The 12708-nt window shown below is 37.5% G+C and overlaps 1 protein-coding gene across 2 annotated transcripts in view; it reads right to left on the bottom strand.

Moving 5' to 3' along the window:
* Dhx15 (DEAH-box helicase 15) overlaps positions 1-12708 on the bottom strand; it is a 204095-nt gene that overhangs the window by 161203 nt on the left and 30184 nt on the right. For both annotated transcript variants that reach the window (XM_067147359.2, XM_067147358.2), the window contains 2 exons: positions 3834-3923; positions 3488-3628 (listed from right to left, as the gene is read on the bottom strand). In XM_067147359.2, the coding sequence (XP_067003460.1) occupies positions 3488-3628; positions 3834-3923 (231 nt within the window). The remainder of the gene's footprint in view (positions 1-3487; positions 3629-3833; positions 3924-12708) is intronic.

Genomic DNA, 12708 nt, shown 5'->3' with positions numbered 1-12708 from the left:
TGTTTGACACATTAAAAAGGTAAACAAACATTTAGTCGAATGGTGTTCCACATAAAATATGTACAATAAAATTCGATTGGAGCTTCAACTTGGACTTAAGAATGGAAGAATTATATTAATGTTCCATGCAAGCAGAAATAGATAAGTTAATTTTTTTCACTATGTATTGATGTTGATAGTTAGAATGTCCATTGAACAGTTCAATATGTCGATTTGTATTCTGGAATGGTTTACATTATTTTGAGAAATAGTAATTGAGGTTCTTGCTAAGGTGGTACTTGAAGATCTTGTGTTGTAAGTTGTGAATACATAAATGATTTGGAAAGATCCTGATCCAAGTCAGAACCTATAAGAAATAAAATGCTATTTAAAGTTATATAAAAATCGGAAGGAGTAAAAATTCGCGAAATATTAGCGAAATGAAGGACTCACCTCAGGTGCCAAGTTGGTAGTAGATGTATCGGAGTGGAACTAACAGGCTGAATGTGAAGACGGATCTCGGAAGGAAGCAAGGAGGGGCGGAGTTACTGAGCGAGGGGAAGAGGGAGCGCGGTGGAGGCGGGCCTATAATCGAGTGGGCGCGGACGGCGGTAGGGGTAATATGTAAGCGTAAAGATAGATCGATTTTTGGGGATTTTAAGATTGTTCAATATTTTGATAAACGTATCAAATAAAATCGTAGGTTTGTTGGATAAATCATTGAGATTAAAATTTGAATTATGGTACTGATCAAGTGAGATGTAAAATTGTTCAGTGAAATCAAGTATAGGACCTTTATTTATTATTTCAATGATGTCTATATCGTGGTCTATGCCATAAAATTTGTGTTTATAGTCGTGTATATGTTGGCCTACTGCGGAGAATTTTCTGTATTTAATTGCATTTACGTGTTCTGTATATCTAATTTTGAACTTACCTTTTATTTGTGTATATATATATATATATATATATATATATACTATTTTAATCATATAATGTATATTTTTAATCCACCATTGTAATCACACCATAAGAATCATGATCTATACTTGTCTTTGTTCAATTATTCTCGGCTGATGATGACAGGGAATCTGTCGAAACCGGTACCGAATGTACAAAAGTTGTGATGTTTTAACTGTAATGTAAAACTTTCACACAATATATAGTATTGAAAAGGTGGAACTTATTGTCCTTTCTTTGATGTAAATCTTGTTTCAATACGGAACCTAGATATGAAATTCTTAACGTTAAATGATCCCACGCTGCCCGAAGCTCCTCGTAGGATGCAAAACTCCGCCCTTTCAGCTTCATCTTCAATTCTGGGAAGAGTGCGAAGTCGCATGGGGCAAGATCAGGACTGTATGGAGGGTGATCAAGCACAGTCAACCCTGATTTGGGAAGAAAGTCCATTGTTTCATTAGCACGATGTACTGGAACATTGTCGTGATGCAAGAGCCAAGTGTTGAGCCGTGACTTTTGATGGAGCTGCTTGAGAGCCTGGATGACCTGAGGCAGACAAGTCTCACTGTACCACTTTACAGTAACTGTCCTTTGTGTTTCTAGCACAACCCAAGTCAGGATGCCCCGTTTAGTGAAGAATACTGCAATCATCCGTTTCTTCACTGACCTTGACTTTCGCAGTCAAAGGAGTACCCTCATCTTCCAACAGCCACACCTTGTTCTGGGATTTTGTTGGGACTTCGTAATAATAAAGCCAAGTTTTGTCACCTGTAACGATGCTACTGATATTATACGCGAAGTCCCATTTTTAAACTGTTTTAGCATTTCTTGGCACCATTCACTCGATGTGCCCTTTGTCCCTCTGAAAGTGAATGGGGCACCCAAAGGGAACAAACCTTTCTAACATGGATATGGTCATGTAGAATTGAATGAATAGCTGGTCCAGGGATGTGGAGGGTCTCTTCTACCTGCTGATATGTCAACCGCTTCTCTTCCTGCAACATTTTTCTCACAGCTTCAATGTTTTCCTCGGACACTGATTCAGACGGTCGCCCAGAACGAGGATCGTCTTCAACCCCAATATTTCCCCCCTGGAACTCTTTGTACCAGCAGAAAATTGTTGTCTGATGTGGACAGTCTTTCCCCAACACAGGAGTAATTTCCTCCAGGCACCGGTCAACAGTTAATCCACGAGCAAAATTGTAGCTGGTAATTGTGCGATATTCACATTTAGATCATACTGACATCTTAACTTGCATTCAATCCCACTGCTTGGTAACAACTGGTGTGAAGATCGCCCTTGCTGTCTTCTAGACCGGTTTTCACCCCTCTTTTCATCCCTCACTTAAGGGTGTCCAGCCAACCGTTTATGCGTATTGCAAAACTTTCCTAGTGCCCTTTGTATTTGGAAAAGAGAATAACAGGTAGAAGACCAGCTGAAAGACCAATAAGAAGATGGATGAACCAACTGAGGGAAGATGTGGAGAGAAGAGGATGGAACTGGGAATCTGTCATGGACAACGCTTTTTTAAATAGGCAACTTTGAAAAACGCTCATTTTCAAACACCCTACCCGGCTTGCTGGAAGGGAAAACCGATGATGATGTTGGCAATTTATAGTTGAACTGTTTGGCGTTGAACTGACACCTAATGCCCAACGCAGTAGTCAATCTTTATTATAAGTATTTAACTTTTCCTCTACATGATAGAACTAAAAATCTCTATTTTCTTAAAATGGCGTTTATAAACCTCATGCAATTCATGATAGGTAAAATTCAAAGCCGGATTGCTTATTACGGATGAGCGGTCACAGAAACTTGGCAATTGCGTACATGCAGGTCGTCATTAGCAGTGGTTAGCTGCATTAATGGTTCAGTGGTAGCGTCTGACCCATGGTCCCCAGTTCGCTGGTTTGAGCCCGGCTGAGGTAGTCTATTACTGATGGACTGTCAAAAATCTTGGCACTCCATGTCATTATTGTTGGCATGTTAAAGATCTCTAGTTTCGCACTTAATGTCACCTGACAAAATTAACACTGCCATTGTACCTGTTCCAACAGAGTTCCGCTTTCATCGCTAGATAACAGCAATATCAGAATGCAGATGGTAAGCAGACTGACAAGATGGCACTACTTCAGAAGGTCTACATCATGGTATCTAGGACAATATGATTATTTAGCAGTGGTTAAATTCTTGATGTTCATAATGTGAACACACATTGGTATTTTAAAGTAGCTCTCTATAAATTTTCCCCATTCAATGAAAAGTCTGTTAGCTTGTGGGCAACCTAAACAGCAAACATACTCCACAGCCTTAAGTTTGCAATTAGGGCAATGAGAATACCGGTGCTGAAAGCCCATTTGTTAATGCACCTGTTTTAATAATGCTCCCCTTTAAAAGTTACTCTTTTTATGTGAATGGTATCAATTTGAAGAGCCACATTAAAATACGAGGTTTCAGTAATGAAGTTGATTACTTTCACTGGGCTGGTCACAAGCCTCATCTACAAGGTAGAACATATTCCCCACCAAACCTGAAAGCGCCATTTACCATTGAGGGATCTGCGTTGTTTTTCCAGAACCAGTTTCACCAACAAGAACAATGCACTGATTCTCCTCTAGTAAGGTCATGAACTGGGTACGGTACTCCCACACAGGAAGAGTAATTCGTTTCCGTAAGAATTCGTGATACCTGCAAAGAAAATATTAATTTTAATGAAATTCTGATTTAAAATAAGTCTTAACCGACTAATATTATAGATACAGTAAGTGCTAAATGCTAGGTTATGTTACTGCTAAGATAACAGAAAATTTTCTGTACTGAAATATTTACATACATAATCATATCTCTTTTCAGGTTTTATCAATAGCTTCATACACATATATGGCTTATTCACCTTGGTGTGTATGGTAATCCTGTGAACGGGTTCACCTGAAGATTTGGTTTTGGATAACTGGCCAGTGGGGTACCAACAGTCAATTTATCACTGCAAAAGAGAAATTTTAAAAACAAATCAAATTTATAAACAATTTGATAGAGAACTGTGCTTCTTGACAGATTATTGAAATCCAGAAGTACAACTTTATTTGGTAAGGATCTGCACTAAATTAAATAATGTTTAACAAATAGAATTTATTAAAGATACCAAGAAGAGAGGACTTTTAAGGAACAGGAAGGTGCAAAAGAAATGTAATGAAATCCTGTATAAAAACTAGTGTCTAAAAGTTAAGCCAGTCCTGAATGTTCCCAGGCTGTAATGAAGATTTTATTTGTAAGCCTGTACAAGATTGCCGAAGGGTAACAACTCCACATCATGACTTATATCTGACCATGACTGTACGATGAAACTTGATGATGCTGAAAGACAACTGTTCTGAACTTGTAGCCACCTCAGGAGTTAAAGGGTTTCTCAGAAAACTGTGCATCAGACACACAGGACAACTGGTATCTATGACAAACTCCCAATAGTGTGTGTGCCACTTGATCCAGTGCATAGAGGGCACTTTTACTGTGGAAACTGCACCACTAAAATCGGACACAATGATCTAAGTCTGTTCTCATCACAGATGGGTCCAGGTTCAGTTTGTGACCAGACATTCATCATGCAGTAAGGAGTAAATTATAACCATAGGCCGTTGGTGAGCAAATCATACACAGCTGAAAACAAAATATATTTTGACAACTACAGTATATCCACACCACCTTTGGTTTTCTTGCGTGTAATTATCATTCCTGGACTGCCAGGTTATTCTTTTTCTTTCGTCAATAGTACTGAGGAAACTGAATACAACAAATATATTTTTGTTTTTCTTGGGAATATGTGACAAAAGTATACAAGATTTCTTGAAAGCAAACATGTCTCTGAGCTATACAAATGTTTCACAGGATGTGTGAATTCAGGTGATAATTCCATTCTGTTCTCCCTGACAGTTCCTGATGTCACATATATTATCTGTAAAGAACATACAACATAATTTAATCCCATCAACAGAATGGAAAGGGATCTGTTTGCTTGTGGTGGAAATCTGTTGGTCATACTAAAAGGGGTACCCCATTTTATTTTACTGTAGTTATTGAGAGTTCCCAACAGGTATGTCCATATATTAAGGTTCAATTTTTAAAAAGTTGGTCCTAAAGAACTGCAGTTCATGTGTACAATTTTTAATACTGTAAAACGTAGTTGTGATCATGTACTGTAATTTAAATTTTCTTGTAATTCATGCTCAAGATGCACGTTTTTAACTTTAATGGTTTTATTTATGTACATGTTATTCATATTTTAACTGGGAATCCTTTTAAGGATTTTAATTTTTTGAAACAATAATTTAATTGTAATGCTACCTTTTTTAAATTTCTGAAGGTATTAACTATGAATTTGTAAAATAATTTTCAATCCAGGAACTGATGTTTTAAAACTGTCCAGATTATGATACAAGTTTTTAAAAATCCATTCCATTTAATCGATTCAGTGTATGAATTAATTTCTTTTTAACCTTATTCATTTAACATTATGTGTTTATTTTCTTCATTTAATTAAATTATTCCATTTTATTAATTTGTGTTACTATTTAAAATTTAAATTCCTCCTTCATGATTTTTTTTTATATGAGGTTTAAACTATTTGTGGTGTTATTTCTCATAAATTGTTCTATTCTTTTTGTCCATGATCCACCCTCCGTTGAAGTTCTTTTGACCTTGGTTTGCCCAGATTCCATCATTTCCCAATCCTGTTCCCTTGTGTTTCGGTCGAGACCTACCCTAAGTTGTGGGAGTGATTTTGCACCGGGTTGGTCTCTAGGCTTTCTTGTGGTAGTGCTGGCAAACTACACCATGTGTTTGCAGTGTTCTGCCCTCACTTGTTTTGTTGTTCTTGTCTTTGATTGTTGGTACGCCACAACAGGCAATTTCAGAGGTGTAGACAGGCCATGCTTCGCTTCCATGGATGATTAGGCAAGTGTGCATCCAACAGACCTGGTGAACAAATTTCTAAAGGTGAAGATATCTACCACATGGACTGGCCAGTTAAGTTCTCCAGACAAGAAGCCTATAGGGTATGCATGGGATTCATTACAGAGACAAGTTGCAGCCTGTCCCAGCCTCCACCAAAGATAATTCCACACATTCAAACTGTTTTTAGTACCCGTACAGCACTTAAATCACCTTGCAAAGAGCACATAATTTTGCTGCAAAGCACGAGGCTGTTAAGGGTAACTACAACCCTTGTTAGTTTGTTATTCTTGAGGAAGTGCTTCTCAATTTTAGCATGTGTTTTCAAGTATTCTACTCTACTGTATACCAAATAATCTTTTGATAAATGTTTACTGAGTTTTGGGTACCCCAGGCACTTCATTTTTACTGTTCATAACCTATGGATACTAGTTAACTCCAGCCCTACCACTACATAGGATGCAAAATGGGTAACGATGCAAGTGGAGGAATGTACAATATGACAAGTAACATTAAAGAGTATCAACAAGGATGAGAAGGTCTATCTAATGAATAGTGACTAATAATAATAATATTATTCATTACATCGGGACTAGTTTCGACCCTTGTACTAGGTCATCTTCAGCATTAAATTATAAATGGGAAAGAACATTAAACGAAACTTGAAAATACCAACACCTAATGTAACACTATTGGCATGTCTTGAAGCACTGATGAAATATGTTGTAGTTACACATGAGTGCATTAAAATTTATGTCTCTTGCACAAATGTCTAACACTTTTGTGTCACTTTCATTTTGAGGAAATCATAGTCTTAATATAAAACAGTACATTATTATGATGATGTCCGTTTGGTGTGGGCTTTAGGATGAAGCTAGTGTCAACACAAGTTATTCTGAATGAATAGTGGAGCATCAGTTGAGCCTGACAGAGCTTTCAAGTTTGTTGTTTAGCCCCTACATGCCTACAGCATTCTTCAAATGCATTAATGGCAGTTGAGACAGTGTGGCATCAATCAAATAATTTTCAGCAAGTGCATACCAGAGTTGCAAGTCAGTACCTGTCAAGCTCACATTATGTTGAAGTTGGCCTTGTAACTCTTCAAAGGGTCTCCCTTAAGTCTTATGCAAGAGAAAAGTTCACTGTAAAGGATTTGCAGATATATGATAGCAACTGAAAATCTAGCTAACAAAATATCAGACCAAGAGGGCTGACTTAAAAAAAAGAGTCTAAATGATCTGGAAGTTCAAAACAGAGTCTTGGATAATCTTAACACCAGCATTTGAAATCTGGATTTCAGATATGAAGTTAAAGCAGATGAAACACAGACTGGGCTTAAGAATGTAATTCAAGAAACAGCAGTGATTATATATGACACTTTAACTTCAGAAAGAAATAAAGATAGATTCCATGAGTGAGGTGGCTTATGTGAACATCCACACAACTATTAGGAGAAAGATAAGAGAAGTGAAAGAGGCACTTATTTCAGAACATGACCTAGTAGACTTGTAAAAAAAATTATATATCCTAAAAACAAGGATGTCCGACTCGTTGGCCGAATGGTCAGCATACCGGCCTTTGGTTCAGAGGACCCCGGGTTCGATTCCTGGCCGTGTCGGGAATTTTAACCTTCACTGGTTATTTCTAGTGGCTCGGAGGCTGGGTGTTTGTGCTGTCCCCAACATCCCTACAACTCACACACCACACAACACTATCCTCCACCACAACAACACGCAGTTACCTATACATGGCAGATGTCGCCCACCCTCATTGGAGGGTCTGCCTTACAAGGGCTGCACACGGTTAGAAATAGCCACACGAAAAAACAAAAAACAAAAAAAACTAGGATGACAGTTTTAATCTGCAAAGAGAATGAAAGAGAGAACGTTCACTATATAAACACGAATGCCCTTGAAAACTAGTCAACAGTAACAACAGGCAGAAGGATGGAAGAACAACATCACATATCTCTTCAGAGATTATCGCTCAGAATCTGATGTTTAAGAACTGGAAAGGCCAGAGATTCTTAAGGGTGAGGAGGAGGAAGACTCAGGCCAAGCGAAATCTGGCAAAGCCCTTGGACCACATCAAATAAATAAAGAACTACTTACAAGGATTGATACTAAAAAATTCCTTTTGATGCTGTGCATCCACATATAGAATACTGGAAACATTCCTGCAAACTGGTGAATTCCAGATTCATCATCCTCCCAAAGAAACCAAATGCTTAAAAACGTAGCGATTACAGGCTGACAAGTCTAATAAGTCATGTTCTGAAAGCGTTTTTAATAAAAATTTAGGAAAATGTCAATGAAACTCTCTTTGGGTCTTGGTACTACAGGTGTTATGGTGTCTGTACAAGTTTTAGTTAAAAAATGTATTTAGCAACAATATACAGTCATTTGCTTCATTGATTATGAGAATACATTTGACAACATTAAACATGATATCCTGATGTTGAAGAACTGGAAAGGCCAGAGATTCTTAAGGGTGAGGAGGAGGAAGACTCAGGCCAAGCGACAGTAAAGATGTTATCAAAAAACTGTACTGGAACCAAACACCAAAACTGGAGATTCCATGGTTACATCTTAAAAAATGACTAACAGATCATTAGTCATGATTAAACGGATCATAGAGGATAGAAGGGAATGTGGATATGGGAGAAGGTTAAGAAGGTTAACATGGGTGTGGAACCTCCAACAGCAGTTAGCCATTCCATGATATGACAATTCACATAAGGGAAACACAAATTAGGAAGAATTACAACACAACAGTTGTCAATCTTCTGAAAGAAGACTGCACCAGAAGGAGCAAAAGAAAAAGATATGGCCTAGCTGAAACAAAATTAAAAGCACCATTATTAGTCTAAAGATAAATTGAATTTGGTAAAAATGTAGAAGCGCCCCCAGGAAAGTACCCTGACAAACAGAGGAACTTTTCAAATTTTTACAAGCAAGCAACTTTTAGTTGACATATGAGTGGAGTTGCAATAGTAGCCTCAATATACCAAGGAAAGTGTGAAAAACAAAGCTGATAATTACAGGCCTCTCAGCTTGACGTACACTGCATGTAAGCTCTGCGAAAAAATTCTTGTTATCATTAATCACATTTGCAAAATTACTAATGGGTTAGATGGAAGGCAGTTACGGTTTAGAAATAGTTATTTCAGTGATGCTCAATTTGCAGGATTCCCACAACATATAGCAGATATTTTAAATTCAGGTCAAACTGACTGTATTGCAATTGACCTATCCAAGGCTATTGACAGAATATCATCAAAGGCTACTGACACAAATGAGCACTACTGGACTACAAACAAGTGAGTGAATGGGTGCCCAATTTCTAGAAAACAGAACTGAGATTTAGAGTAGGTTAAACAAGGCAGTATTATTGGACATTTATGTTTTCTATCATAGGAGTAAAAAACTGGAATCACAGATAAGGCTTTTTGAGGATTATGTTATGTTGTATAAAGCAATAAGTTACAAGATATTGAGAGACAGCTTAAAAGACCTTCAATCAATCAATCAATCAATCAATCAATCAATCAATCACTACTGATACTGAATTAAGGGCAGTCGCCCAAGTGGCAGATTCCCTATCTGTTGTTTTCCTAGCCTTTTCTTAAATGATTGCAAAGAAACTGGAAATTTATTGAACTTCTCCCTAGGCAAGTTATTCCAATCCCTAACTCCCCTTCCTATAAATGAATATTTGCTCCAATTTGTCCTCTTGAATTCCAGCTTTATCTTCATATTGTGGTATTTCCTACTTTTAAAGACATTACTCAAACATATTCGTCTACTGATGTCATTTCACATCATCTCTCCACTGACAGCTCGGAACATACCACTTAAAAGTCAAAGAAATATTAATGAATTGAATAGGTGGAATAAATAAACATTAATATTTCTTTGACTTTATTGTACAATTCAATAGACCAAAATATGAGAATTATAACATGTAACATACCACTTAGTCAAGCAGCTTGCCTCCTTTCTGTCACGTCTTCCCAGTCCAAACTTTGCAACATTTTTGTAACGCTACTCTTTTGACAGAAATCACCCAGAACAAATCAAGCTGCTTTTCTTTGGATTATCCTGTTGTGGCAAGCAATCTTGTTGTCTTCACCTTGGTTACATCTTAAAAAATGACGACTACAGCCTGATTAAACTCATCATTAAGGATAGACCTTGACAAAACTGTGAGACGGATGCAGCTTTACGGTAAATGGGGTGCAAAGTGAAGTTTTGCATGAGGAAGAGTCGTCTCAATTTTAATTATTGTGCAGGTAAAGTGAAAGTACATCATGAGGACCACTGTAAGTGCCTAGGCGTTAATGTAAGATCTTCATTTGGGTAATCACATTAACAAGGTTATGAATAAAGGTTCTAGATATCTCTACAGGGTTGTGAGGGTATTTTGCAATTATAGTAAGGATGTAAAGAAGGCATGATGTCACTAGTAAGACCACAATTATAGTATCCATAGTTCCAGTGTATGGGGCCCTCACCAGGATTATATTATTCCAGAACGGGAAGAGATCCAAATGGAAACAACATGATTTGTTCTGGGCGATTTTCTACAATAGCGTCTTCTCCTTTGGGCAGGCCATAGCACTGTGTTGGCTGAGAATAGGTCATGGACGATCTATGCACTCTTATCTCCTAAAGAGGGAAGGACCCCCCCCAACTGTGTTCTTGCGGTGCCGACTTCACCGTGGCCCACATCCTCAGAGATATGCACAGTCCTGCTCCCTTCCTCCAGCAAGTAAGTGCTTGTTCTACATCAGACATTAGAGATTTACTTCTTTGTCTGAAGTCCAAAGTCAACTTAAACACATCATATTATAACAAAAAGACCATAACCATGATTTTTGTCATATGTTGTGTTATAATTATTCCTGCAACACTGTTTTTGTCTGGTATACATATGTTTTAGTTATCACACAATCTGTTTAATTTTTATTTGGCTGAAGATGGCCACTAAGAGGCTGAAACGAGTCCCAAGACTTATGTAATATGAATAGCTTGATATACTGTATTGAAAAGGTCAATTTATTTCTTACAACTGAGTCTCCCAAAATCTCTTCATCTCCTCACTCACCTGCAATCTTCTGACCAGGTTTTGTTTGTGGTAGTGCTGGTATGGTGTGTAAAGCAGTGACTGTCGACTAATTTTTCTGAACCTAGGTCTGTCTAATATCATCCGTAATGCCTATTTTCTGAAGATCTTTTCCAACTTCAAGAAGTGAATTCTTTTTTTACTTTCACTGACAGGGCAAGTTTCAGAATTCTTTTGGTCAGTCTCTGTTTACTCATTCTGAGAGTATGTCCGTAAAATTTCAAACGTCTTTTCTAAAATTTGTCTGAGATTTTCTCAGAGTGTTGGTACAGGTCATGAGATTTCCTTATCATTCAGATCCCCACCCCCTGTACAGACTGGTAAAAAAAAAAATTCTTCTGATTTTCCTTCCTTGCTTTTCTACATCTTTAATCAGTGATCTGACCCCAATGATAAGGGTTTCAGATGCATATATTGCTTCAGTCTTCATTACAGTGTTGTAACCAGCGAAGGCCAAACAATGTAAATTAATTTTGTTTTCACGTAATCTGCCAAGGGTATATTCACAAGATTAAACAATAAAGAGGACAACCCAGCTCCTTGTCTCACTCCTGTTTTAACAACAAATGGTTCAGACAATCCCCCTAAGAATTTTAACCTTTAAAGTGGTGCCTGTTAGTGTTTGCATGAATCTCTTGTTTTTCTGTCTACTTTGAATTCTTCCAGTACATGGAAAATTGTCTGCCTGTCTATAGAGACATATGCTTTTTTGAAGTCCACAAAAGTAATCACCGCGTGCCTGCTTTTACGAATTTGTAGGATTGATTTGAGGTTAAGAATCTGTTCTGTGCATAACCTGCCTTTCCTGAACCCTGCCTGATATTCTCCAATCAAATGATGTTTGCATTTCAAGTCTCTCAAGCAGGAATTTTGAAAGAATTTTGTAGGTAACTGCTAGTAGGGAAATACATCTGTAGTTATTTATGTCAGTTTTATCCTCTTTCTTATTATTAAACAGAATAGCACACAAATGTGGAAAGTTTATTCCTAGCTGTTGTCTATTAATGACTTTACTCTTTTTGAGCAATTACTGAAACGATATCATTCGCACCATTTACTGCACAGGACACACATCCCCTCTTATGTAATAGGTGAATTATTGTACACTTCCAGTTGTCAGGAATTGTTTCACTGGTCCAGACATCTGTAAGAATTTTATGGATTTTTAGGAGCGAGATTTCTGCCACCTTGTTTCCACATTTCGGCAATTATACCATCTTCCCCTGGAGTTTTTTTTTTTTTTTAACTTGTGTATTATTTGTTCAACTTCTGTATTTGTTTCTGATGTTCAAAAGTGAGTTGATCAGGAGTTTTGCAATTTAGAAAGTCTTTGAAAAGAATGATCGGTTGAAAGTTTACAGTTTTCCACATTATTTGTTTCTAGAGTCCCATCCGATCGTAACCAGAGTGGGTGCCCTACAACTCGTCAATTCTTCTTTAAAGGTTCTGTAAAAATTCCTAGTATTGTTTTGAACTCTTGCTTGATTTCTGCCAGTTTAACCTGACCATAATGACGTTTTTGGAATCTCAATCTTTGACGTCTCCTTCTGGATTTTAATGAAGGGATGCCACTTCTCTGTGGTTTTCTGTGAATTCCAGACTGCCATGCTTTCTGGTGGAGTTCTAATGCCTTATCACAGTTATCATTCTACCACCTACGCCTTAGTTTCCTCAGTGGCGTGCTAGTGCACTTGGCTGCT

The sequence above is a fragment of the Anabrus simplex genome, chromosome 5 (genome assembly GCF_040414725.1).
Source record: "Anabrus simplex isolate iqAnaSimp1 chromosome 5, ASM4041472v1, whole genome shotgun sequence".
NCBI classification, from domain to species: domain Eukaryota; kingdom Metazoa; phylum Arthropoda; class Insecta; order Orthoptera; family Tettigoniidae; genus Anabrus; species Anabrus simplex.
This window is presented reverse-complemented; position numbering and strand designations above follow the sequence as displayed.